The following is a 26,004-nucleotide window of genomic DNA, read 5'->3' on the forward strand; positions in this document are numbered from 1 at the left end:
GTATTGCAATGCATTTACTTTCACAAGGCCGAGAAATTTATTACCGTTTAATGATGATGTGTTGCAGTGTGTACAATTCAAATATAATATCAACCTTAGATTTTGAAATATGAGACCTCTTTGATGTAATTATATAAGAAAATTTGATTGATAGACAGATAAATATGTCATGTAAATGCATTGATAGAAGTTACTTAAATATAAAGTATAAATTCTTATAATAATAAAACTCAATGAAAAAAAAATTACATAAACACAAAATTTAACATAAATCAAATATATTATATTAAATATAATTCAAAATTAAATGATAATTGTACATGAATATCAAATCTTTATGAAATTTGATATATAAAGATTTGATATTCAAGTAAAATATCAAATCTTTAGTGTAAGTTTAGAAGAAAAATAAGCTTTACATTTCCTTTTAAAACAATTGAATTTACAACTGTATGAACCAATAAAATTATTAAAAATATTTTTTTACAATTATTTTAAATAAAAATTATAAAAGTTTTGTTTAACAATTTTATAATTCAATAGAAAGAAAAATTGAATGTAAACAGAACTAATAAAAAACATATCAATTTACATTTTTACGTGAGAAATCAATCCAACGCTTTATTTTATTTTCTATGACGCCAAAAACGGTGGATGGCAGTAAAGAAAAATGAACGGAGGAATCCAAACCCTAACCCTAAGAATTTTTAATAAAGCCCTGTAATCCCCATGCCGTTTACTTTGTGCAGCGTACCTTAAGTTGTAAACCCCACTCGGTTCATTATGTAAATGTCCCCAAATGCAGAAAAAGGTATGAAGCTCTGTTTTCTTTTGTATTTTTTTGTATTGTTTTTGGTGTTATGTCCTGCTATTTTGAAATTTATTTTTATTGTTTTGTTAATTTAAAATTCATTTTATCCATGCCATGTTATCAAGAAACATTAATTTGGTGAATTATTTTTACAGTATGAGTGATGAATTTATTTGGAAGCCATTGTTTCTTAGAATGGTCGGAATTGGAAAGAGAACATACTGGTAGGCACATTTTTGTTATATGAATTTTTTCCCAAAGGTGGATTAGTTATTATCTTGGATAGTTGCATTAGACAGGTTTTTTTTTAATGTATTTTTTTGAAAAAAGCCTATCTTATTTAAAGGGAGCTTTTGTTCCCTTTTGTTACAATCCACAGGTTTACAAATGCCCTGCTATACTGGAAGGTGGTTTCGCTGTTTTTGGAGGCATTTGATGCGGCCTATGGATATAGTAACCATAATCCTACTACTGAGGGAGTACCTTGATCTATTAACATTTGAAGAGGAAAATGTCCCAAAATGCAGCAACCAGGTGATATGTTTATTCTGTTTTCTTTTGTATATTTTTTTCATATCATTTATTGTGTTTTTTTATCCCATTGTTTCTGGCGTTATGCCTTATTATTTTAAAATTTACTTTTACTCATCGTTAATTTAAAATTTATTTTCCATGGAGAAAGGTCAAAGTTCTTCAAGTTGGTCCACACTTAGAATCGGCTCATGTAGAGAGGATGGCTCCAACAAAGAAGTAAAAGTCAGGGAAGAATCAATTTTTGTAGGTCATATTGCAGAGGACATTTTGAATAATTGAAATCCATTATTTCTATCTCTGTCCCTTTTCACAATCTGTGGGAGCAAAGCAGTATGCAAATATGACTGGTGATGAATCTTTATGATGAAACAAGTGACTCTTCTAATGGGGAGCAAAACAATATGGAAATATGGTCGGTGATGGATCTTTATGATGAAACAAGTGAGTCTTCTAATGGAATTGCTCTCTTTGATGTGTACAAGAAGATGTTTAATGATGAGTGGAGATGCAGTAACTCACAATAGTTTCTCAGAGCTGGAGATGGGGTTCTCTTGGTTTCTCTATAGGAGAAGTAGAACCCTTCGAGTGATCGATCCACTGACTATGCAGTCCTATTGACTTAAAGTTGCGAGACAGACCACAAAAAGCAGGATTTTGTTTTACATGAAAAGATGTCATGATGATGTGGATGTGCACCTCGAGTTTGATCCAGAGGGAAAGATGTATCAAGTAATTTTTATAGTTGCAAATCCTTTTTTTTTTGAAAGACAAATTTGTTGTTTTTGATTTATAGATCCACAGAGCAGAGATGGGAAATTAGAGAGATTGACTTGGGTTTGGTGACAATGGAAAATTAGAGTGTAAGACAAACATAGCAGATCTTTAGAAAAGATTAAAAGGTTTCAAGCAAATGCAATTGGTGGCTGGGCAATCTTTATCAACGTTTCTCCCAGCTTGTGCTACAGTGAGAGCTTTCAAAAGAGATATATATGCAAAATATGAAAAGCATAGACTATACAAGTAAAATGTTTGATGAAATTGCCCATTGAAAAGTAATCTTTGGAAATTTGATGATTGTATCAAATAGTTGAAGTAGGAAGATTAGGGAGAGTTTGATCATTGCTGATTCATTTGTTACATACGAGGCTATTCCTTCCAGCCTTCTCATTGTTTCATTAGATGGAACAAACACAATTTTAAATAAGCTAAACAAGCATACAATAAATCTTAACGTGGCTTTGAATTATGTGTAGTTTGATGATGAGTTTTATATGATGTGTTATTGATCAAGATCCAGTGCAATTTACATTAATTGAAAGTAATCCTTGACAATGTATTATCAGGGGAGAAATAATTGAATAGCTTGTTAATGAGCTGATCAATTTAGTGGTGGATTCCTTCTTGTAATATAGAAGGGAGTATAATGTCACTCATCATTGCATGATCTTCATATCGTTATTGAGAGTGTTTTTAGTCTTTTAATCAAGTTATTAAGATCAAAGTATTTGATCATTTACATGTCTTTGCACATTCTCATGGTTCAAAGTATTCTATGTTTGTGGTCTCCTAAAAGCATTAAGATAACAAGATCTTTGATGTAAGAATATAAAATGTTGTACTTGAAATGTCATAATAAGACAATTAATAATTTGAGAATGTTTTGATTAAGGTAAAAACACATGAAGGGCCTAGACTCATTACATGGCACTCATAAAGGCAAATAAAATGTGTTTCACAAGAATTGAGATTGAAACTTGCAAAACAAAATCAAAAGAAAAGCAAATTCAGCAAGGACCAATAAAAAATGACAGACTAAAATCAAGGCAATTTGATTTCAACCAAAAGTAACTAAAGGACTCTAGAGAAGAGCAAGATCCAAAATGAATAGTTCTTCCTTATTTCAAGGATTACCAATCACAAGTCAAGGACTTGCAAACATAGCTTTAGGTTTTCATTTTTCCTTGCAAGGGGAGCCACAAACCATGCTGGAGTGGGTTCTCACAGAAGAATCCAACACCATCTCACAGTGCAAGTAGAGGGAGAGCACAACCAAGATGTGCCTTGTCCTTAAAAGATAGCCCAGTGGTATCCAAAACCTTTCTTGCCTCATCTTGGGGCTCTCAATGATTAATGAAGAAGATTCACTATGAATTTTCTTAACCCAAACACCTAGCTTGAAGCATATTTTTTTTTGATCGGTGATAAGCTTGAAGCACCAATTAATATTTATTGGCAAAACCTTATCAATTTTGAATTTTTTTTTGTAGCAATCTCAATGGCAACATACTGACCAGTGGCATTGGCATTACCTTGAATGATGCTACCATCCTAGGCTTCCCAACGAAATCTCGGGGAGCCTAACCCAAGGAAGAACCATGTTAACCTTGGTAGAATCAAAGCTTTAAGTGAAGTAAAACCCCACCAAAAAATCAAGGACCTCCCTGAAGCTCGCTTGAACAGTCTTCCAAATCCAAGGAAGGAAAGGAGAATAAGAGAAGACTATATAACAAGACACCAACCTGAAGTTGACCTGAAACATTGCAGCTTTTGGAAGCCCAATAGTGAATAAGGTCAATGTTTGTTTGAAAGCCATAGAATCTCCCAATAAAGGTAGAAACTTACCTTGAAAGAGCAGTGGAAGTTGTCCCTGAAGACTGGTAAGCAGGTCCTACCATATCCTTATCACTCTCTAGTCCTATGGCTAGTTGACATTGTGCTCTCTTTTCAGACCCAGTGTCTTATTAATTTTATAACAACAGAACCTGAAAATCTATCTAATAATAACCCACCATATGGCTGGGCTCGGTGTTGCAGCTATGTTATTGCATCTTATGCTCATTTCCTCTGGACCCGCGAAGAGGATGAAGAGGAGAATGACCTTACAATAGAATAAAATGCAATGGGTCCGGCCAACTTGGGCTCTGTAATTACTGCCGCAGCTTAATATTTCATTTAGGCTATAAGTAGTTATGTCCAGATCAGAGTAGTTAATAGTTAATATTTCAGTTGGCTGTGAGCCCTGAGAGAATTTGTTGCAATAAAAATTCATCTTGCTTCAGACCTTAGCTCTCATTGGTAGGAAAACAAAAAATGGATTCTTATCCAGCATGTACCAACTGTTTCTTAAATTCTAAGGTTACAGATTTAAGTGTGAATGTTGTCATGACTTATATCATAGGAGTATTCCACCTACATGATAAGCTAAAAGCGTAGATGTAATTGCTTGAAATTGTAATGACAAATCCCTTTGGGAATGTATCTAAAAACTGCTTTTTAGGTTAAATATATTTTTACAAAAGAAATTAAATATAAATTATATATAATTAAAGGGTTGCAATTTAATTGGTTGAATATAATTAGTGAGTATCAAATCCTTGAAGATATGACATAAGGAATGAGGCTCGAATCATGCCCAGCCCAAAATGGATACTTCTTAGCCTTTTTCTGTCAGATAAAGAGGCATCAACATAGACCCACGCTCCAATATCAGATAGCAAAATTAACTTTATATGACATAAAATTCTCCATAAAAAATACATAAACATTAAATTTATTCAATATCATCAATAAATTATATAACTTTATTTATAATATAAACTTTAAAGATTAGCTAAATATAATATCAGTAATTATTAAAGTCTAAATAAAAAACTATTATTAAATAGAAAGTAGAAATTATAAAGAAATTATCTCATTGATGTGTTATAATTTTGTTTAATGGTAAAGTTATTTTTCATACAAGATATATTTAGAATTATAAAATATATATGTTGTGGTCATCATGCATGCAATGAGATTATGTACTTTTATTTTAAAAATGAATATGGCATTTATCCAGCAGCTGGAAAAAATCAATGAATTTCTGCTGCTACATGCCTGCCAGGCTTGCTTAAATGACATGCAGTTTTATCATTGGAGGAAGAGGAGTTTGATGCAGATGTGACAATGGGGCAATGGGTATAATGATCCGTTCCCTTCTCTAACAGCTTCTTTAATATGTGTGTTCGAGTAGTTATTTATCTCATTATCAGTTCTTCCTGGCAGTTTCCCTGCAATTAAGGACCATCTGTACCATAAAAGAGCAAAATATTGTCACAATGGTGGCTTGGGTTCAAGTTCCATTCAATATTTTTACATCTGTTATGTACAGATTAGATTGGAAGAGATAACCCCATTAATGCTTGTTCAAGCTTAATCCATAAAAACGTAGACAAGTGACACATAAAGTTGCATCAAAAAATTCTAGGTAATTCATAAACCTTGTACAACAAAATTATTTTACCCAACTAAATTGGACCAGCCAGGAGAACCAACCAGTCTTTACACGAGGACAAGTTAAAAGTATCAAACAAACTATACCCAATAAGCAACCGGACAATGTTAGGTTGTGTTGAATATGGTGTTCTTATCAGCATAAGAGAATGGTTCGGGGTAAAACATCATGCCATTGACATCAAATAAGACTTTTCTTAAGCCTAAGATAATAGGTCACCATGTACAAAAGTTTATCTAAATTTGATGGACTAAATCTCATGTAGCTTTTGCAGAATAAACCCACTTTTGACAACTTTGTATTTCAACCGAACTGGATGGCCTAACTGTAACTCTGAAACAAACTTGGATCATGGGTACTTTAGTGCCAAAAAGAAAAAATTGTGTCGAAGAAAGACAATGACAGATTACTCACTTGTTATTCAAAATAGAACGGAGCTTTATTATAAGCTCATCTTCTTCTGGGGTAAAATTGCCCTGTTTAAGATCAGGGTGAAGATAATTTATTCATCGAAGCTTGCAACTCTTCCCACAGCACTGCAGTCCTGCCAAAAAAGGAAAAAAAGAACAAATTCATACATTATTCAATCAGCTCTTAAGCAATAATGATGTAAGCCTGCCATATCGTGAAAACTTATTAGGACAAGAAGATTTAGAAGCAACTCAACCAAAGATTTCCATCTTTGATGTTTTCTAGGATGAAAGTTTGATTCCTTTCAAAAAACCAAGGAACCTATTTGTTTATCAATGGAGTAGTGAGTAGAAAATGATTAGAAGTGCAGGGAAAGACATCATCAAATTATAGTAGCTCACAGATTAAATGCAATTGGTGTTTGAGTGACATTAGTGGTGACAATTATCGTTTCAAATGGCATTTGGCAAAAGAACAAGGAAATAACACCGACTTGCACAAAATGCCCTACAAATGTCATGTATCAAGCAAAACAAGCTCTTAATGGGATTGTTGAGAGTAAGGCCAAAAATGCAAGAATTGAGGTTGAACTAGGTTCTAGTTCTGTAGATGCTAGGAGGAATCGTTTGGGTGGAGAATGATGAAGATGGGGGTTTCGGGGAATCTGGGTCAACACCTTCTTCTACAGCACGTGGACCAAACACAAGTGGAGGAAACATTAATGATTTCTTCCACCCTCATATTGCACTAGGATCACAAACCACTTTGGAGAGTACGGGAAGGAGGAAAATCGTCGTCCATGAACAAGCAAAAAAGGCAATTGCTAATTTCTGGTACTCCTTTAGCTTGTGATTCCATGCCTCCAGATCTCCATATTGGCAAGCTATGGTAGATGCTATTGCAATTGCAAGTTTTGGGTTTCAAGCCTCATCTAATGAGTCATTGAGGGTTGGTACGTGTTGTGACGTATTCACACATTGCCCCATTGCAAATGGGGACCCCTACTTTTTTTCGCTTTGTGCGGTTTTGCTTTCTAGGTTTTAAGAGTTTTGTCTATTAGCCTTTGCATGATGAGTGTTGCCAGAGGGATCACCAGGATGGTAGGCTCTGCTTGAGCCAGGGTGAGTCCACGATGCTCCAGAGTTAGGGTTTCTTTGAAAATCTCCCTTAGGCCTAGTTTTTGCTCTTGTTGCTTATTGTGTCAAGAGGTCATTGAATCTTGGTGAGGAAATATCACCTTTGAAGGTCTAAGTTGGGAAAATTTGGCTAGGACATGGAAGGAAATGAATCAAAGATCAAGTCTAAGGCAAAGTCAAGTGGAAAAGGAGGTGAATTAAGCCTAGAAGAGGAATTTCGCTCCTGACCCTTCCAAAGGGTCCAGAGCAAATTTCTCCACAAGACACTCCACCTTGACCCAGGCTCTGAGCTAGCCCTTTCCTAGGCTTGAATGAGGGTACAAACACTTGTGTGAATGAAGAAATGTGGAAATGAAGCCAAGACTTGAGCTCAAGGAGGAATTTCGCTCCTGACCCTTCCAAAGGGTCTAGAGCGAAATTCTTTGAAGTCACCTTTTCCTCCTTGTTTGCACTGGAAACCTTGATTCCTTGGGCATGGTAAGGGCAAATTGACATATTCTAGCCCTAGGAAGTGATTGAAGAGGTTTGAAAGTATGGTTTTTGACCTAAGGCATGGATTTCGCTCCTGACCCTTCCAAAGGGTCCAGAGCGAAATCTACTTTTCTTCCACTTTGCTCTTTGATCTAACCAAGATTGTTGACTTTTGAGGCATAGTTGAGAAGGTTTTGATGCATGTTTGCCTTGGAGAGGAGGTTTAGGACCTTGAGATGATGAAAATCAACATGGGAGAAGAATTTCGCTCCTGACCCTTCCAAAGGGTCCAGAGCGAAATCTTCCATTTAGCCTTCTTTTGGCCTTAGGACCTTGTTTAACCTTGCCTGGTGCCAGTTGGATGGTGGATTGACTTGATTGGGATGAAAGAAAGTTGAATTGATCGATTTTGAAGGAGAAGGAGAGGAAATAAGGGGAGAAGCTAGCCAAGAATAGGAATTTCGCTCCTCACCCTTCCAAAGGGTCCAGAGCGAAATTCTTGAAAACACTCATTTTCCCATTAGATAAGGTCAGGACCTTGGTGGAGATGCAAGGAGAGTGGTCTATGTTTTCCCCCCAAAGAAGATTGAAGTTGGAAAAATGAACAATCAAGCCTAGAACATGATTTTCGCTCCTGACCCTTCCAAAGGGTCCAGAGCGAAAATCTTCATGGACCTCATTTCCTTCCTTGTTTGATCAAATTTTTAGTATCCAAAGCATGTTAGAAGGAAGATAGACATGTTGTTGCCTTAGGGAATGTTTGAAACCAATGAAAGGTGGAGATTTTGTCCTAGAAATGAAAATTCGCTCCTGACCCTTCCAAAGGGTCCAGAGCGAAATTTCACTAAAACCACCTTTTTTCCCAATTTTATGCCAAGGCAAGTATGGATCAAGATGAATTGAGATGGGAGAGGTCCCTAGGAATGACTTTAAGTTACTAAGAAATCATTGAATTTGAAGGAATTGTGCAAAACCAAGATTTTCGCTCCTGACCCTTCCAAAGGGTCTAGAGCTAAATTTCTAAAATCACATATTTTTCCTTGCAGGTCAGGACAAACTTTTGGTTTTTATGGCTTAAATGAGTGTGAGGAGAGGTGTTCTTGCCTTTTGAAGTTGAAAGGATGGAGGAATAAGCTCAAAACAAGATTTTCGCTCTTGACCCTTCCAAAGGGTCCAGAGCGAAAAACCCGAAAACCATTTTTTTCTCCAAAGTTTGTGTGAAGATTGGCCTAGACCAAGGTGAGAAAAGCTCTTTGAATTGCCTTGGAGAGATTTTTGACCATCAAAAATGCAAATTTTGAGCTAAAACAATTATTTCGCTCCTGACCCTTCCAAAGGGTCCAAAGCGAAATTCTGGATAGGTCCTATCCTTGGCTAGGTTTTTGAGCGAATTTTCCTTTTCAAGGCTTTTGAGGATCAAGCAAATGTTGCCAAGTTGAGAAATGGATTCAAAAGAGGGAGTCTAGAGGAAACAAGGTGAAAGGAATGGAGTTGAGTCAGGATAAACAAGCAAAAGGTGAATTTCGCTCCTGACCCTTTCAAAGGGTCTAGAGCGAAATTCTTCAAATCCACTATTTCCTCCTTGTGTCAAGTCAGGATTTTGATTCCTAGGGTGTGGTTGAGATTGGAATGAGGTTATTTAGCCTTGCAAGATGAGTTGAAGTGAAGGAGATGAAGAATTAAGCCTAAGACTTGAATTTCGCTCTTGACCCTTCCAAAGGGTCCAAAGAGAAATTCATAAAATGTCATGTTTCCTTCAAGATTGTGTTGAGCCAAGTCAGTAATCAAGGTGAATGGACCTTAGAGATTGCCTTAGAAGAGACTGTGAAAGAAAGAAGGGTGAATTTTGACCTAAAAGGTGAATTTCGCTCCTGACCCTTCCAAAGGGTCCAGAGCGAAATTCTCATGATCACCTAATTCACCCATAGTGGAAGCTAAAAAAATGAAATCCCTAGGCTTTGTTGAACTAAAACTACCACATGCTCACCTTTAAGAGAAATTCAGAGTGAAAGAGTGAGGCAATTGAGACCTAATTAGGAGAATTTCTCTCCTGACCCTTCTAGAGGGTCCAAGGCGAAATCCTTTGAAACCCCTATTTTTCACCTTGTTTGAGCTAGGCAAAGGGCTAGTTGTGAGATTATGATGAAATAAGGTTTAAACTAGCTAGGAATGCAAATTTCGCTCCTGACCCTTCCAAAGGGTCCAGAGCGAAATTCTTATAGGGCCTGTCCTTGGGGAGAATCTTGAGCAGACTTCATTTTGATGTCTTCTTGTTGATGATTTAAGGTAGAAAATGCTATGTTAGAATGAATTTTTTATGTGTCCTTAATCATCTTTTGGTTTGTTTTGCAGATGAAAGAAGACCAGGCCAGGACAAGGACGGCCTATTCTAGTATATCATCATCAAGGACACTCCAAATGCATGGAGGAAGACTTCAAGTGTTCGAGAAAAGCATTGGGAGATTTCAAGTGTTCAATGAGTTCTAAGCTATCCTCAAGACCTCATTCTACCACAAGATAACAAAGAAAGGCTTTGCCAGCACTTCAAGGCAAGGTGTACTTTCGGAGAAGGACGACTTGACAGTCAGGAAACCTCATCAGACACATGGGAGTCAACGAAAGGCACACCGTTCATCAAGCACATTAAAGACAGAGGAGGATCAACCAAGTCACAAGCATTAGGCAAGGTGGCATCCCAGTCATCATTCCTCCAGTCGGATTGGTCCACCTCAGCATGACCAGATTCAGTGTACCTAATTTACTGGAGGCAGCACAAACTTTGATGTACCTACCTTGTTTCTTATTGGTCCTCACCCTTAAAATGTAATTTTTTAATTGGCTAAGGAAGTTTGTTGTAACAAACCCTAATTAGGGTTTCTATCTTGCAATCCTAGCCATTGGTTCTAAGTCAATCAAAGCCGTCTGTTTGTAAAGGGTTCTCAATATAAAGCCCCGACTCCTCATTTGTAAAGGTTAACAGTTAATAGTTAGTTAATAGTGAATAGTCGGTGAATAGTTATTAATAGTGAATAGTCAGTTGATAGAATAGCAATTAGAGTAGATTAGGAGGACAAGGCAAGAAATTGTTGCCATTGATTGTAAATAAACTCCATTTTCATTGAAGTTATGGTGAAGTGTGTTGTTTCTTTGCAATATGCATGGTCTCTTGTTGAATCTTCAGTTTAGATGATAGATAATTAAACTGAATGAAAGAAGTTATTGAATGCACTTGCATGGAATCCACCTAGTCCAAACCACTAGCTTTTTGCTGACTGTAAGTGCGCCTTGCGTGGTCAACTGGCATAGAACGAGCTTAATCCCGAGTCATAACACCTCCGTTGTTCACGCATTATCTTGAATGGTGATCAGTATCTGATGGTGTACGATTTGGACATATTTGAAACATCCCTTAGAAGATCACACTAAGTTGGTGTTGAATTGTTCAAAATGATGGTGAGACCCAGCCTAGTAGGACTCCACCCAGTCATTCATCCATCTTCTTGCATTCTAGCTCTTAGAGTAGACTTCCTGAACCTTGTATCTTTTGCCATTTCCTTATCTTCCAGTTAGTAAGTAGGACCTGTGATTCCAGCAAATCAGATGTTCAGGTCATCGAATGTAAGTCCCCTTGTGATTCCAGCAAAATCACATCGTACCGCAAAGAGCTTATCCACACGTAGAGAACCTACATATCAGAACCTTGGAGTTACTCCGACCGATCCTTCGGCGAAATCTTCAGCAGTCGGGAAACTTTGTTCAAGAGAGGATAAGGTACCTTTAGGTATTTTATTCTGTGTTTGGTCGTGTACAAAAGACACATCAATAGTACATTCAAAGATTTAGTACGGGATGTTGAAGATGTTGTTAAAGAGCATCGGTTATAGTGGGCTATTAGTGGTTGCAACATTATGACAGATGAATGGATAGATAGAAGGAACCAAACCCTCATTAACTTGTCTCTTGTTAGATTGACACTATTTTTTTGAAATCTATGGATGCATCTGATATAATCAAATCTGTATTTGCATTGTTTGAGATGTATGACATGGTAGTTATGGATGTAAGGCCACAAAATGTGGTTCACTTTATCACAAACATGATGCTGCTTGTGTTGCTGTTGGGAGACTTATGACAAATAAATACCTCTCTATGTTTTTTACACCATGTGCAGCGCATTGCCTTGATCTAACCCTAGAGGACATTGGAAAAATTGAATGGATTAATGAGGCATTGCAAAAGGCTCACAAGCTTAACAAATTTATTTATAATCATACGAGGATTTTGTTTATAATGCACTCTTTCATAGGAGGCAAAGAGCTAGTTCGACCAGGGGTGATAAGATTTGCAACATACTTTCTTGTATTACAATTTCAATGTGAACAAAAAAATAATTTGACGCGAATGTTTGTTTCAGCTAAACGGATGAAGTTTGGCTTCACAAATCATTCAAATGGCATAGTAGTGGCAAACTACATGTATTCTACTAGTTTTTGGGAATTGATTGAACAAATTAAAGAATTTTTAGAGCCTCTAGTAAAAGTCTTGAGACTAGTTGATGGGGAAAAATCTCCCATGGGATATTTGTACGAGGCCATGGATAGGGCGAAGGAGGTGATGAGGAGTAGGTTGGCAAATAACAAGGAGATGTATATGCCGTTGTGGGACATAATTTATAGGAGATGAGATGGAAAGATGCACTCTCCTCTCTATGCCATAGGATACTTTCTCAATCCATCGTTATTCTACAAGACTCCATTCATGGATATTGATGTTGTGATCAAACAAGGCTTCTTCAAGTGCATGGACAAAATGTTTCCAAATTAGGATAAATTTAATGCAGCTATGTGAGAATTGGAAATGTACAAGTAGACTAGGGGATTTCTTTTTTCTAGGGTTGCCATGGAAAGCAAAAAGACCTTCCAACCAGGTAGACTCTATAAACTTTTGACAATCTCTTAATTTTGTCAACATGGTCATTAAATTTTTTAAAATTTTAAGAAATTTTTGCAATATCATCTCCATATAATGTGTTTTTCAGCGCAAAGGTGGGCTTGTTTTGGTGACGAATGCAAAAATCTTAGGTGAATGATGGTGCACATTTTGACCCAACCATGCAGCTTATCTGCTTGTGAGTGTAATTGGAGTGTTTTTGAACACATAAATTCCAAGAAACGCAACCGCTTGACACAACGACGAATGAATGACTTGGTGTTTGTTCACCACAACCTCCGCTTGAAGCTAAAGAAAGCTCAAGGTAAGAATATTAAAATATACTCGCAATTAGTTGAAATTGTATTCATTGTGTTTTTCAATTGTAAGGTAAAGACTAGTTTCTACATGGGCAAAGACAGGAACTATTGAAGAAGACGAGCCAATTGACCTCGACAAGATAGATCTAGAGTCTGAGTGCATTGCTGCTATTGATGATGTTAGTTTGCTTGAGCTTGATGATTTTGAGATCATGGGGCAAGCCAACATGGATCTTGAATGAGTTCAACAAATTAAGACATGGATCTCTAGCATGTTATTGGCTACATTTGATTTTTTGGAACTTTGTACTTAGTTTATAGGTTGAGTTTGTACAAAGTCACAAACTGTATTGTTATCAACATTTTGACAACTATCATTATCTATTTATTATTTATGTTGTGGTATATTTTGTGCAATGTACTCATCGATATATGAATATGAACAATGAAAATCTATTTTTTATAATTCCAGTGTTGGAGTTTATTTTATTTGCTTACAATATCTCTATGCTATGGAAATGCCCTTAAATATTAAACTAAAAGTAGTTTTTTATTGTTTTTCTGCAATTTTTTACGTTTTTTTGTAAATTTGATTTTTTCAAAAAATCTTATACTTTTGTTTTGCTGATGAATTCCCCAAACAATTAATGCTGCAATGCTATAAAAATTTGAGTTTTTATATGTTAAGCCCAGTTTTCAATGATGTTAGATGATTACATACTGAAACTGTTTATTAGCTCAGTTCCACAAAATTCCAATTTTTTTTCAATGCCTGAGATATAGCTGACATATTATAGCTGTTAGTAGTTCATTTAGATATAAGTTTTCCTGATATACAGCCTAAAGATGCACAAGCAAGAAATACCAATCCATGATCAACTACTCACTGTATCCAGGCAACAATCTGTTTGAACATTAGATGGACTGGATTTTCAATGCTTATGCTTATATGGATTTTATTTACAGCTCTACAAATTATCAAGGTTGGAAATCTTTTTAATTTTGTTTAGCTTTACAAGGTAGACCGATTTTCAAAATGTGCAAAATGCCATCCATTGGAGCAAACCCATACGCTGTAATTATTCTGAATTCAATGATTCATTCATTTATATTTTATTCTAATTACTCCTATTCTCGTTGCAGAACAATACTGTTGTTTGTGGTTTGGAGTACTGGATATTAAGTGTTTTGCAGGTTAGTATTTGTCAAGAACTAAACAACTTATTTTTTATTAAATTTCTGGTAGAGAATTTTAGGAGACTAAACTAATTATATTACAGGTTCTAGTGGTATTTGGACTTTGTATTAATGAAGCAATGGTATGTTATTCTGCTTAATGATCTATCAAGATTCAAACCCAATGCTCAAGATTAATTCTGGCTGCAAATAGCGAAGCTCACATTTTGACTTGCAATAGAAGATACGAATGGACTTATGTAGCCATCCAAGAGTTTATGATTCTTGTCATCTTATATGACTTCATTCTTTTTCGTTGTCTTTGGCTAACTATATTGAGATAGATAGCAATTTTACATTTTTTTAGACTGATATAGAGAACTTATTGAGTTTTATGGTTAAGATGTACATACATACATACCAGTTCTTAGCTGTTTCATCATACCCTGTAATGTCCCCTTTTGGAATCTCCCTTATTCAAGCCCTAGGATAACAATTTCAGCTTAATTCTTAAGGGGGTAATTTATTTTTAACTTAAATTATCAAATATAATACATGTTTCACAGCAATCCTGGTTTAGGTCCTAATAATATTAATAATCATTGAACTTATAAATATTAACATTAAACCCCAATTTCCTTGATTCTATATAACAATATAATGCCCTAGATAGAGTAGAATGAGATTAAGGACACCTGTGTTACATGCTAGGATTGCCGTTGCACCAAAAGATCACCTTGTCAATGCTCGATACAACCACTAGACTTATAGAATCCACAGGAGGCTGTTAAACCATGTTGTAAATCCCCACGAGGGATGCTGGTCCACTGCCAACAATCCCCCTCCCAGCATCACTCGCCATGGCTTGTGTGATTTAAACTTGTGACCAAGCTCTGATACCACTTGTTACATGTTATGGGTGCTGTTGCAGCAAAAGATCAATCTGTCAATGCCGGATACAACCACTAGACTTATAGAATCCACAAGAGGCTGTTAAACCATGTTGCGAATCTCCACGAGGGACGTTGACCCACTACCAACAACTTGGTATTCTGAATGAAGCCCTGTAGGCAAATTAGAAAATATAAAATTATAAAATGCATGATTATAACAGATCTTAAGAACTTATTTGAGTAAAGCATGAATTCATTTTAAAAGAACTTAGTCATAGAATAGGAATAGGATAGGATCACCAAGTTTGGTGCCCAAGAAACCCTCTATCCTAGGCTCAAGGGTGGCTTAACCCCTTGACCTGATGTGGCTCATGCCATCAATGAGGTGGCCTACCTAGTGAGGCATCCTATCACCATTGTCCTCCACTTGTCATACCTGTCCTATAACCCATGGTTTACATATTCATTCAGCATGATAGAAGGTATGAGGGCTGTTACAGTAAGGTGCCGAGGAAGTCTATTCTTCATAGGCCCAAGGGCAGCATCTTTGTACCTCCTTGGCCTCATGGGACTCCCCGGTCTTAAACCATGAGGTGGCGTGCCTACAAGATAACCCCAACACCATTTCCTAACTGTAACTTATCTCCTTTTATCATGTTCAGTAATACTTAGAATAAACCCTCAGAAATATATCATGGATCTCAGAATCTCAACAACTTATACAGTATAGATATGCAGAACAGAGGTATAATGGATATGAAAAAATAGTTATAACATTGTTGTAGAGTCTAAACGTATGTGCACAGGAACTCATACCAGAATATCGTCCTAACTTAACAGTAGCTGCAGATTTGATCTCTTTATTCTGTTCTCTCCTTCCAAGATTGTTCTATCTTCTATCCTTTGATCATACTCAGAAACTTTGTAGAACATATTCACAATACTATAACAAATATATGAATTCAATATATTATCAACAAGGATTCCTCAGAATTTGCTAATATTCATCATGCACAGAAATACTTATAAAAGCTGTGATATATTGCATTTGCCAATGTGCATAAGCTTATTATAGAAATGATTGCAGCATAGGAAATTCATACTGAGTTTGTGTGACCAGTTTACTGCCTGAAGTCTTTCCTTTTTTCTTTCTTTATTCCGTCTGATCTTCTTCTCAGATATTTCTCCTTTTTGAGATCTTGCAATCTGCTTATAGTAATCACTAACTGCTGTGAATATGAGAAGTTTTGCTGCTGTTTGATCTGCTAAGGGATAGGAATCGTATTCATGCCTTTCCTTATATCTCTCAATGTGAGAGAGGGGTCACATTTCTTCATCATGTATGCCCTTTGGCAAGAGACGCACCCTTTAACCATTAGAACCCTTTGAAAGAGTGCAGTCCTTCATTATTCCTGCCCTTTGAAAGGGACACAACCTTTCACAATTGGGTCTGCCCCTCCTATTTAAATCGGATCTGCACTTATGATTTCCAAATTATCACCCCTCAAACGAGGTTCTCTTCTCCCTTTTATATCTCATGTTTGAGGGAGTCACAACTTTTCCTTCCATGTCGTTTGACCTTTCATTAACTTAATTAAATTTTAATTATATTTAGTTATATTCTTATATATTTTAATTTTAATTTTATTTTAATTTTTAATTCTATTCCAGAGTGGGGACATTACATACCCTTTGATTGGTTCTTATGATTACCATATCATCATTGTTTGCCCACTGCCACAACCTTTTGTTAATTCTGTCTCATGTTTTTACGCACAAGGAGGAGGATTCATCCATGTTAACTGCAGAAGCAGCTGGTGATACATACAATACTATAAACATTTGAATTTATATATGTTTAGCTCAATTTTTAATGATATTAGATGATTACAGGATGAAACTGTCTTTTATCTCAGTTCCTTTAAGTGCAGGTAATGAAAGTCATGTATCTAGCCAAGAACAAAGTGTGACACACTTGTAAGTTCCATAAAGTGCGAATTTTCTTTTCAATTCCTGAGATATTGGTGACATCTTATGGCTGTTAGTAGTTCATTTAGATATAAGTTTTCCTGATATGCAACCTGAACTTGTACAAGCAAGAAATACTAATAGATGATCAACTACTGACTGTATCCAGGCAACAATCCGTTTCAACATTAGATAGGCTGGATATTCAATGCTTATGCTTGTATGGATTTTATTTACTGCTCTACAAATTATCAAGGTTGGAAAACATTTTAATTTTGTTTAGCGTTACAAGCTAGACTGATTTTTCAAAATGTGCAAAATGCCATCCATTGGAGCACACCCATAAACTGTAATTATTCTGAATTCATGATTCATTCATCCATATTTTAATGTAATTATTCCTATTCTTGTTGCATAACAATACTGCTGTTTGTGGCTTGGAGTTGTGGGGATTAAGTGTTTTGCAGGTTAGTGTTTGTCAAGAACTAAACAGCTTATCTCTCATTAAATTTGTGTTAGAGAATTTTAGGAGACTAAACTTATTATATTACAGGTTCCAGTGGCATTTTGACTTTGTATATATGAAGCAATAGTATATAATTCTTCTTAGTGATCTATCAAGATTCAAACTCTATGCTCAAGAATACTTCTTTTTTGTTGTCTTTGATTAACTATATTGAGTTAGATAGTGTTGATGTGTTTTTTATGCACATGCGAACATAGAATAAAATATCAAGGTATCTTATCCTCTCTTGAACAAAGTTATTCGAATGCTGAAGATTTACCTAAGGATCAATTGAAATAACTCCAAGGTTCCGGTATGTAGGGTCTCTATGTGTGGATAATCTCTGTTGGTGTGATGTGATTTTGTTGGATTCACAAGGGGAACTTACATTCAATTGTCTGAATGCTTGATTAGCTGGAACTTGAGTTCTAACTACTCAATGGGGGATAAAGAAATATCAAAAGCATAAGGTTTAGAGAATCTATTCTAAGATGTAGAATGTAAGAATATATAGATGAATGACTAGGTGGAGTCCTACTTGGCCAGATCTCATCATCAGACTGAACAATTCGACACCAACTCAGTGCAATCTTCTAAGGGATGTTTTTAAATATGTTCAAATCATTTCCATCAAATACTGATCACATCCAAGTTAATGCATGAACAGTGGATGTATAACAATTTGAAATTAAGCTCATTCAATGCTAGTTGACCAAATAGGGCGCACTTACAATCTGCTGACTATTCACTATTGACTATTCTCTAACTATTAACTTTTACACAATGAAGAGCCAAAACTTTATATAGGGAGTTCTTTACAATTTGATGGCTCTGATTAATTTACAATCAATGATTAGGATTACAAGATGGAAACCCTAATTAGGGTTTGTTACAACAAACTCCTTTAGCCAATGAGAAAATTACATTCAATGTGTGGACCAATAGGAAGTAGGGGTAGGTACATCGAAGTCTGTGCCATCACTAACGAGTCAGGTACATTGAATTTGGACATGTTGAGGTGGAGCTATCTGATTGGAGGAACAATGACTGGGATGCCACCTTGCTTGCGTTTATGCTTGGTTGATCATCTTCTGTCCTTGATGTGATGAATGATATATCTCCATGACTCCCATGTGTTTGATGAAGCCTCCTTCCCGGTCAAGTCACTCCTCATTTGGTAGCTCATATCGCTTTGAAGTTTTATAAGATCTTTCTTTTAAATCCGGTGGTTTCTCCATATGGTATAATGAAGTCCTCGAGGATAGCTTGGTCTATTACATGCAACTCTTTGAACACTTGAAATCTCCCAATGCTTTTCTCGAACACTTGAAGTCCTCCATTTGCAAAACAAACCAAAAGATGATTAAGTATACATGATATATTTATCCTAACATGGTATTTCTTACCTTAAATCATCACCAAGAAGACATTAGAATGAAATTTGCCTAGGATCCTCTCTAGGGACAGGTCCTATAGGAATTTCGCTCTGAACCCTTTAGAAGGGTCAGGAGCAATTTTTGTCATTTTGCTCAATTTACCCAACATTTTCATCATCTTGAACTTAACATTTCAATCCTATTGCCATCATAATCTCACAACTAGCCTTTTGCCCAACTCAAACAAGGTGAAAATAAGGATTTTGCTCTAGACCCTTTGGAAGGGTCAGGAGCAAAATTCATGATTAAGACTCAATTTCATCCCTTGCTCCAAATTGTTTCTCAAGGCAAGTATATACTAATCTTCTCTCCACCAATGCCTTAGGAAACCAAATCTAGATCTCAAATATGAGCAAATTAGATGTTTTAAAGAATTTCGCTCTGGACCCTTTGGAAGGGTCAGGAGCGATTTTCATGCTTTGCTTTTTTTTTTTCTCTCTCTCTAAGTTCCATTCTTCCTCCTTTAATCATTAAAAACAAAATTGCTTGTGAATGAGCTAGCTTGTAGGTTGGAACAAGGTATAGTGCCTCATGAAGAAATTCGCTCTGGACCCTTTGGAAGGGTCAGGAGCGATTTTCTTCTTTTAGGTTGAATTCCTCCTTCTTCTTACTTCGTTTTACCTTGATTCTCACCTTTGGATCTCCTTCTCATGAAGAGAACACTTATTTGACCCTCAAGAAGGCCTAAAAGGAGGATTTCGCTCAAGATCTTGACCAAGGACAGGACCTATAAAGAATTTCGCTCTGGACCCTTTGGAAGGGTCAGGAGCGAAATTCACATTTTTGGACAAACTCTTCACATTTTGAGATCACAACTTTGTCAAATGGATGCCTAGGGGTACCTTTAAGCTCAATCAACCCTGATCAATGTTAGGCCTGACACAAAAATGGGAGAAAAAGGAGGTTTTGAGAATTTCACTCTAGACCCTTTGGAAGGGTTAGGAGCAAATTCACATTTTTGGACAAAATCCTTCATTTTCTTCACTTTTAATCACTTCTTAGTTCAAGAACATATCGCTCCACTCCCAACTATGCTCAAGGAACAAATATTTTGGTGTAATCAAAGAAGAAAATGGTGTTTATGGGAAATTTCGCTCTGGACCCTCTGGAAGGGTCAGGAGCGAAATTCTTCCTTTAGGTTGATTTTCACCACTTCATTGCCTTAAACTACCTTTCAAAGGCAAGTACGCATCAAAGCCTTCCCAACCATGCCTTAGAAGTCAAGGTCTTGGTCATAACAAGGAGCAAATAGGGGTGCTTACTTCTTTGCCTTGATCTAACTTCTCAAACTTTCTTCTATCATTATCAAGTCAACTTGCTCTCAAAGTGGTGCTTACTTCAAGGTTTTAGTGAGGAAATAAGGTCTCCCAAGAATTTCGCTCTAGACCCTTTGGAAGGGTCAGGAGCAAAATTCAAGCTTAGGCTCAAATCTTGACTTCATCTCCAACATTTCCTTATCCAAACAAGTGCTTTGCCTTCAACAATGCCTGGGACAAGGATTGGTTCATAGTTTTGGGCAAGGTAGAATGCCTTGTGGAGAAATTCGCTTTGGACCCTTTGGAAGGGTCAAGAGTTAAATTTCTCTTCTGGGCTCAATTCACCTTCTTTTCCACTTGGCTTCGCCTTAGACTCAACCCTTGATGCATTTCCTTCCATAGTCATGCAAATTTACCCAACCATCCAATGACTTAGGTGAAATCTTAGGTCCTTTGGGAAATTTTGCTCTGGACGCTTTGGAAGGGTCAGGAGCGAAATTTGTGAATTTGCCTTAGACAACCACTCAAACATCCAAGCTTCTAACTTGAGAAGTTCCTTGCTCAAAAAATTGGATTACAAGGATATTTTAACCACTTCGCCCAAGTACCCCTGGAAGGACAGGACCTATCCTAGAATTTCGCTCTGGACCCTTTGGAAGGGTCAAGAGTGAAATTGGTGAATTGGGCTAAATTTTCTCATTTTCCCCTCAACTTTGCCCTTTGACTTGGTCGTTAGATTGTTCCTTTATCTTAATCAGGTCCATTCGCCTTCAAGGTGATATCAATTCCATGCTTTTGATGACAAATTAAGTCTTTCTTAAGGATTTCGCTCTGGACCCTTTGGAAGGGTCAGGAGCGAAATTGTTGAATTAGGCTCAAATCTTGACCTTTTCATCAAATTTCCAAGTCTAGATTTGTCCAAGGCGTTTCCAAAGGATATCAATTGATGCCTAGAACTTCATCACTCAACAACTGGACCAATCTCAAACCCTCAAAGATGATATTCACTCACAAAGCTTCATTGTCTTCCTCAAACTCAAACAAGACCCCACCTAGCAACAAGAGCAAAACTTGACCTAGGGGAGGCTTTCAAAGGGACCCTGACTTGGACCACCCACTGCCCCACCTAAACTCAAGCAGAGCATGTTATCTAAATGATCCCTCTAACAACTCTCCAAATGCAAAGGCTAATAGACAAGAACCTAAAAGACCAAGAAAACAAAATGCAAGGGTCCCCATTTGCAATGGGGCGATGTGTGAATACGTCACAACAAAACCCTAATTAGGGTTTGTTACAACAAACTCTCTTTAGCCAATGAGAAAATTACATTCAATGCATGAGAACTAGTAGGAAACAAGGGTAGGTACATTAGAGTTTGTGCCTCCACGCATAAGCGTGATTCACTGAATCTGGGCATTTTGATGTGGAGACTTCTGATTGGACGAATAGTGATTGGGATGCCACCTTGTTTGGTATTTGCTCTGTGATGACCTTGGTCGATCCTCCATCGTCCTTGCTTTCTGCAAAACAAACAAAAGACAGTATTAAGTATAAACAAAGTTTGCATCTTTGGATAATTGAATTAACATAAAAGAACCACTTGTGAGAACATGGGACAAGACTTTAAGGAAATTTTCTCCAGAGGTGTAGCAAAGTACACAACATTATTAAAATTCGCTTTGGTCCTCTAGTGAAGTACATGGGCGAATTTGGAAGATAGGCTTAGCTTTAGCACAAAACTTACTCAACTCACTCATTCGTTGGATGTTCACATCATTTTACCTCACTCGGAAGGTTCTTGAGGCAATTTTGATCTGGTACCTTTGTAGGGTACATGTCCTCCAAGAAATTCGCCTTGGTACCTTTGGAAGGTACATGTGCGAATTGACCTTCTCAACTCAATTCATGCTTGAACATGATCCTCATTGCTTCTCTTCGATTTTCAACCCCTCTCCTAACCAAATTGACCTCTAAAAGGTTTTAGCTTAAATTCATAGCAAGGTATAAGGGCCCTTAAGGAGAATTCGCTCCTGTACCTTTGGAAGGGTTAGGAGCGAATTAGGTTATGTCTTTGGTTTTTTCACTCCTTTGATAAAATCTAACTCAAAACCTAGGATCCTATGGAGGCTTAGGATACGTTGAACGTTAAAATGACCTTTAGAGAGACTCTCAACACTCCTCCTTTAGCAGGACACTCTCCTCAAGAAATTTCGCTCTTGTACCTTTGGAAGGGTTAGGAGCGAATTTAGCATTTTTGCTCAAATTCCACTCAATTTCTCATAATCATTCATTTTTCACGACTTTAAACTTCATAATTGTTCTTCCTCAAAGCATAAACAAGTCATTTGCCTCCAAAATTGCTTAGGAGTGGGTTCGTTCAAGGGTTTAAGCAAGATACAAGGTTCCTTGAAGAAGTTTGCTTCTGTACCTTTGGAAGGGTTAGGAGTGAATTTCTTCCTTTAGGCCCAATTCATACTTCTTTTCACTTAACTTTGTCCTAGACTTGACCTTTGAATCCTTTTCTTGCCATGCTCAAGTCAATTTCCTCTCTCTATTGCTCAAAATGACAACCATTCAATGTCTTTGGTGAGGAATTAGGTCCTTTGAAGGATTTCGCTCCTGTACCTTTGGAAGGGTCAGGAGCAAACTTGAGGTATGAAGCTTAGACATTGATCAAAACACTCACTTTTCTCCTTGTTATCACCTTGAACCATGTTTAGAAGGCCTCCTAAAGGTTTCCTTGCTCAAAATCTGGGGTCAAAGAGCAACTATTGTCAAGTTCGCTTGTGTACCCTTGGAAGGTACATGAGCCCCTCAGTAAATTTGCTCATGTACCTTTGGAAGGGTCAGGAGCGAATTTGGCTTTATTGCTCAAATTCCTAACATGTTGCGACCACAATTCATTCAAATGCTTGTCTAAGGGTGTCTCTAAGTTCAATCAACCTTAATCAATGCCTTTGGAGCCTAGATTTGATGCAAATTAGGAAAAAAGGAGGCTTCAAGAGAATTCGCTCCTGTACCTTTGGAAGGGTCAGGAGCGAATTTAGCTTTAGAGCTCAAATTCCTCACCTTTTTTCATTCAACTTTATTTCAACTCACTTCCAAAGGCATGGATAGATCATTTTTCATTCACTCAAGGCGTTGAATCAAGGATTTTAACCCATGTTAGAAGCAAGAGAGGGTTTTAGGGAAAATTGTTCCCGTACCCTTGGAAGGGTCAAGAGCAAATTTAGCTCTTGAGCTCAAATTCTTACCTTTTCCTCCAACTTTCTAAGTCCAACCTTGTTCAAAGGTATCTCCACGGGCAAGTTCAGGGTAATCTCTCTCAATCAATCATTCTAGAGTGAGATTTCATCCAAATTAGGAGGGCAAAGAGAGTTTAGGAGGAATTCGCTCCTGTACCCTTGGAAGGGTCAGGGGTGAATTTGGTGCTCTAGCTCAAATTCTCCAATTTCCCTCAAGTTTTCAAGTCTAATTCTCATGGTCTTGCTCCTCCATAGTGGGAATGAGTGAATTTTGTATCAAACAAGGCCTAGCAATGAAGTATTCTATCCAAATTTAGGGAAGAAGCTCTCATTTGAAGAATTCGCTCCTGTACCCCTGGAAGGGTTAGGAGCGAATTTGGCAATTTTACCCAAATTCCTCATGGTTCATGATCAAAATTTGCTCAAATTAATGTCCAAGGGCAGATCTAAGTTCATTTCTCCTTAGTTGATGTTTTGAAGCAGGAGTTTAGCTTGATTGAAAGGCAAGAGGGGAAGTCCTGACAACACTGATTCAAATGACTCACACCTTCAATCACATCCTTGACTTGACTCAATGACACAGGTCTCAAAAGGCAAGGCTAGACTCCTATTATGATACGATGACTTCCTCAAACTCAATCAGGACTCAACCCTAGAAACAAGTCTCGGGCCTAACCAAGCGGAGGCTTTCAAAAAAGAAATCCAAATTCACCTGCTACTCATTTGACTCACTTCAACTCAAAAAGATCATTCTATCCAAATTAGCTTTTTGGCAACTCTCCAATGCAAAGACTAATAGCACAAGCCTAAAAAACTAACCTAGAAAGCAAAAAGTAGAGGTACGCATTTGCAATGGGGCGATGTATCAATACGTCACAAGATCTAGCAATTTTCAATTTTTTTAAAGACTGATATAGAGAAAACTTCTTGACTTTTATGGTTATGATGCACATATATACTAGTTTTTTAGCTGTTTCTTCATGTTCCTTGGCAGGTGTTGGTGATGGACAGGCTGAATATTATCAGCAGCAAGTGATGCCTGAGGGTTTTACACAAATGGATGTTGTTTCGTAGCGTGGATATCTGCTTCGCATATCGGAGGTTTGGTTTTATCCTTTTGTTGTTATGCACGTTCATCAAAGCAACCAGTGCATTAGTGAGCCTTATTTTACCAAAGGAGTATTAGATTATACAACTGATACTCTTTGCTTAATTTCTTTTAGGAAGATCGTAAGAAGGTTGCAAGAAGCGGGAGGACTGCAATTTGCTTGTCTAACTCAGCACATATTGTACTTTTTACTCTATAAATATATGCAACAATAAAGAGTTAACAGTGAAACAAAAATTTAAATAATTATGACTGTCTTTATTTGTTGTTTTTCAATAGGAAATACTGTTGTTGTTGTTGTTGTCTAATGAAGATGTACTTTTGAATGGTGATGATCATAATTCTTTTTTCTTTTGTCCATGACATCAATCTTTCTAATTATGTAGGTTTCATAGACATAATATTTCTAATTATGCAAGTTTCATAGATTTTTTTGAATCTGATCTGATGACACTTTACTTTTTTGTAAATTCTTGCATATAATTGAGCTTTTGTTGTAAAAATTGGGCCATTTCCAATCTTGGAAAATGTCAAGTACATACTATATCTTGTTTAGATTATTAATTAGTCCAATTTTTTTTTTACTTTGAATTGACAACATATTTGCTGCACTAGAAAGTTGAAAAAAGAAGAGCAACAGTAAGAAAAAGGGCAATAAGAAAGAAGTTAAAAAGGCCATAGAGTTTTGGACAAAGGCTATATTGTATCTATCAAATCCTGGGCTAATTTGGAGCATGAATAATCTTCTAATCTCGAAGTCATCTTTAGCTTGGAGAAATTCTTTTTTATTTATTTACATATCTTGACATATGTGCCTTAATAAAAGATTTTCATCTACAAGATATTTAAAAGCTTCATATTTCAATCCAACTTCTATCCAGGGTCTCATATCTAGATTGGGTCCCGACCCTAAGGTAGTTCATGAACGTAGACAAGCTTAGGACAAACCTAATTGAGGCACCTTGTGCCCCAACCAAACTCAGGATCCCATAGCCCATATTTATTTAAACATAGAGTTGTATTGAAAAAACCTAAAAAAATACAATCATTTATTGATGATGCTCAAGCATTTGTTAGGGTCATCATAAAAGATTACCTATGCTCCCTTATTATTTTAAATCATGTCCTTGTGATCAGGTATGTTGAATGCTTTGTTGATGGCAGCTTCTAATAGGAACGCTAGGACTTTGCCATCAAGTGCCACTATTTGTCTTTTGTTGGGAACTTAGTGCTTGGCACATTCAACTATTAGCTTGTTGCATTGGATGGCTAATGCAAAGCCAATTGCTTGCATAATTCCACTCTCAATCATCTTGTTTGATACCTACTGATGGGTGTTTTATGACCACACCAACACAAAATAAAGTTTCCAATGGCCACTCTATCCTCTCTTGAGCAAAGACCTCCTATGCTAAGATCACGAATATCAGAGAGGCGACTCCAAGGTTCCTACTAGGAACTTGCGACTTTATTTTGGATATGAGCTCATTTGGCTTGATGCGATATACTAACATCACAAAGGAACTTATGT

General features: G+C 36.8%; 1 protein-coding gene across 8 annotated transcripts; it reads left to right on the forward strand.

The window, feature by feature from the left end:
- The first annotated feature begins 612 nt into the window (after positions 1-612).
- On the forward strand, positions 613-24,781 carry LOC131051679 (uncharacterized). Of its 8 annotated transcripts, XR_009359198.1 has the most exons (8): positions 613-811; positions 967-1,035; positions 1,191-1,345; positions 14,029-14,079; positions 16,886-16,931; positions 17,092-17,389; positions 24,360-24,466; positions 24,589-24,781. XR_009359198.1 is itself a non-coding variant. In XM_059213310.1 (7 exons), the coding sequence occupies exons 2-6, from the start codon at positions 975-977 to the stop codon at positions 24,437-24,439; spliced, it is 411 nt and encodes a 136-aa protein (XP_059069293.1). In that variant the 5' UTR covers positions 613-811; positions 967-974; the 3' UTR covers positions 24,440-24,466; positions 24,589-24,781. The 8 variants fall into 8 exon arrangements, 2 of the variants coding, with proteins under 2 accessions (XP_059069293.1, XP_059069294.1); XR_009359196.1 differs by lacking the exons at positions 16,886-16,931; positions 17,092-17,389 and adding an exon at positions 13,725-13,868; XR_009359193.1 differs by lacking the exons at positions 16,886-16,931; positions 17,092-17,389 and adding an exon at positions 13,782-13,868.
- Positions 24,782-26,004: the final 1,223 nt, after the last annotated feature.

Source organism: Cryptomeria japonica, chromosome 10 (genome assembly GCF_030272615.1).
Source record: "Cryptomeria japonica chromosome 10, Sugi_1.0, whole genome shotgun sequence".
Lineage (NCBI taxonomy): Eukaryota > Viridiplantae > Streptophyta > Pinopsida > Cupressales > Cupressaceae > Cryptomeria > Cryptomeria japonica.

What these genes read in the sequence shown, in the direction of transcription:
- LOC131051679 (XM_059213310.1), top strand. Translation starts at nt 975, where the DNA reads ATGAATTTATTTGGAAGCCATTGTTTCTTAGAATGGTCGGAATTGGAA. An exon ending in CAGCTCTACAAATTATCAAG is followed by an intron (nt 13,869 to 14,028) that starts GTTGGAAATCTT and finishes TTCTCGTTGCAG; the next exon opens with AACAATACTGTTGTTTGTGG. An exon ending in GGATATTAAGTGTTTTGCAG is followed by an intron (nt 14,080 to 24,359) that starts GTTAGTATTTGT and finishes GTTCCTTGGCAG; the next exon opens with GTGTTGGTGATGGACAGGCT.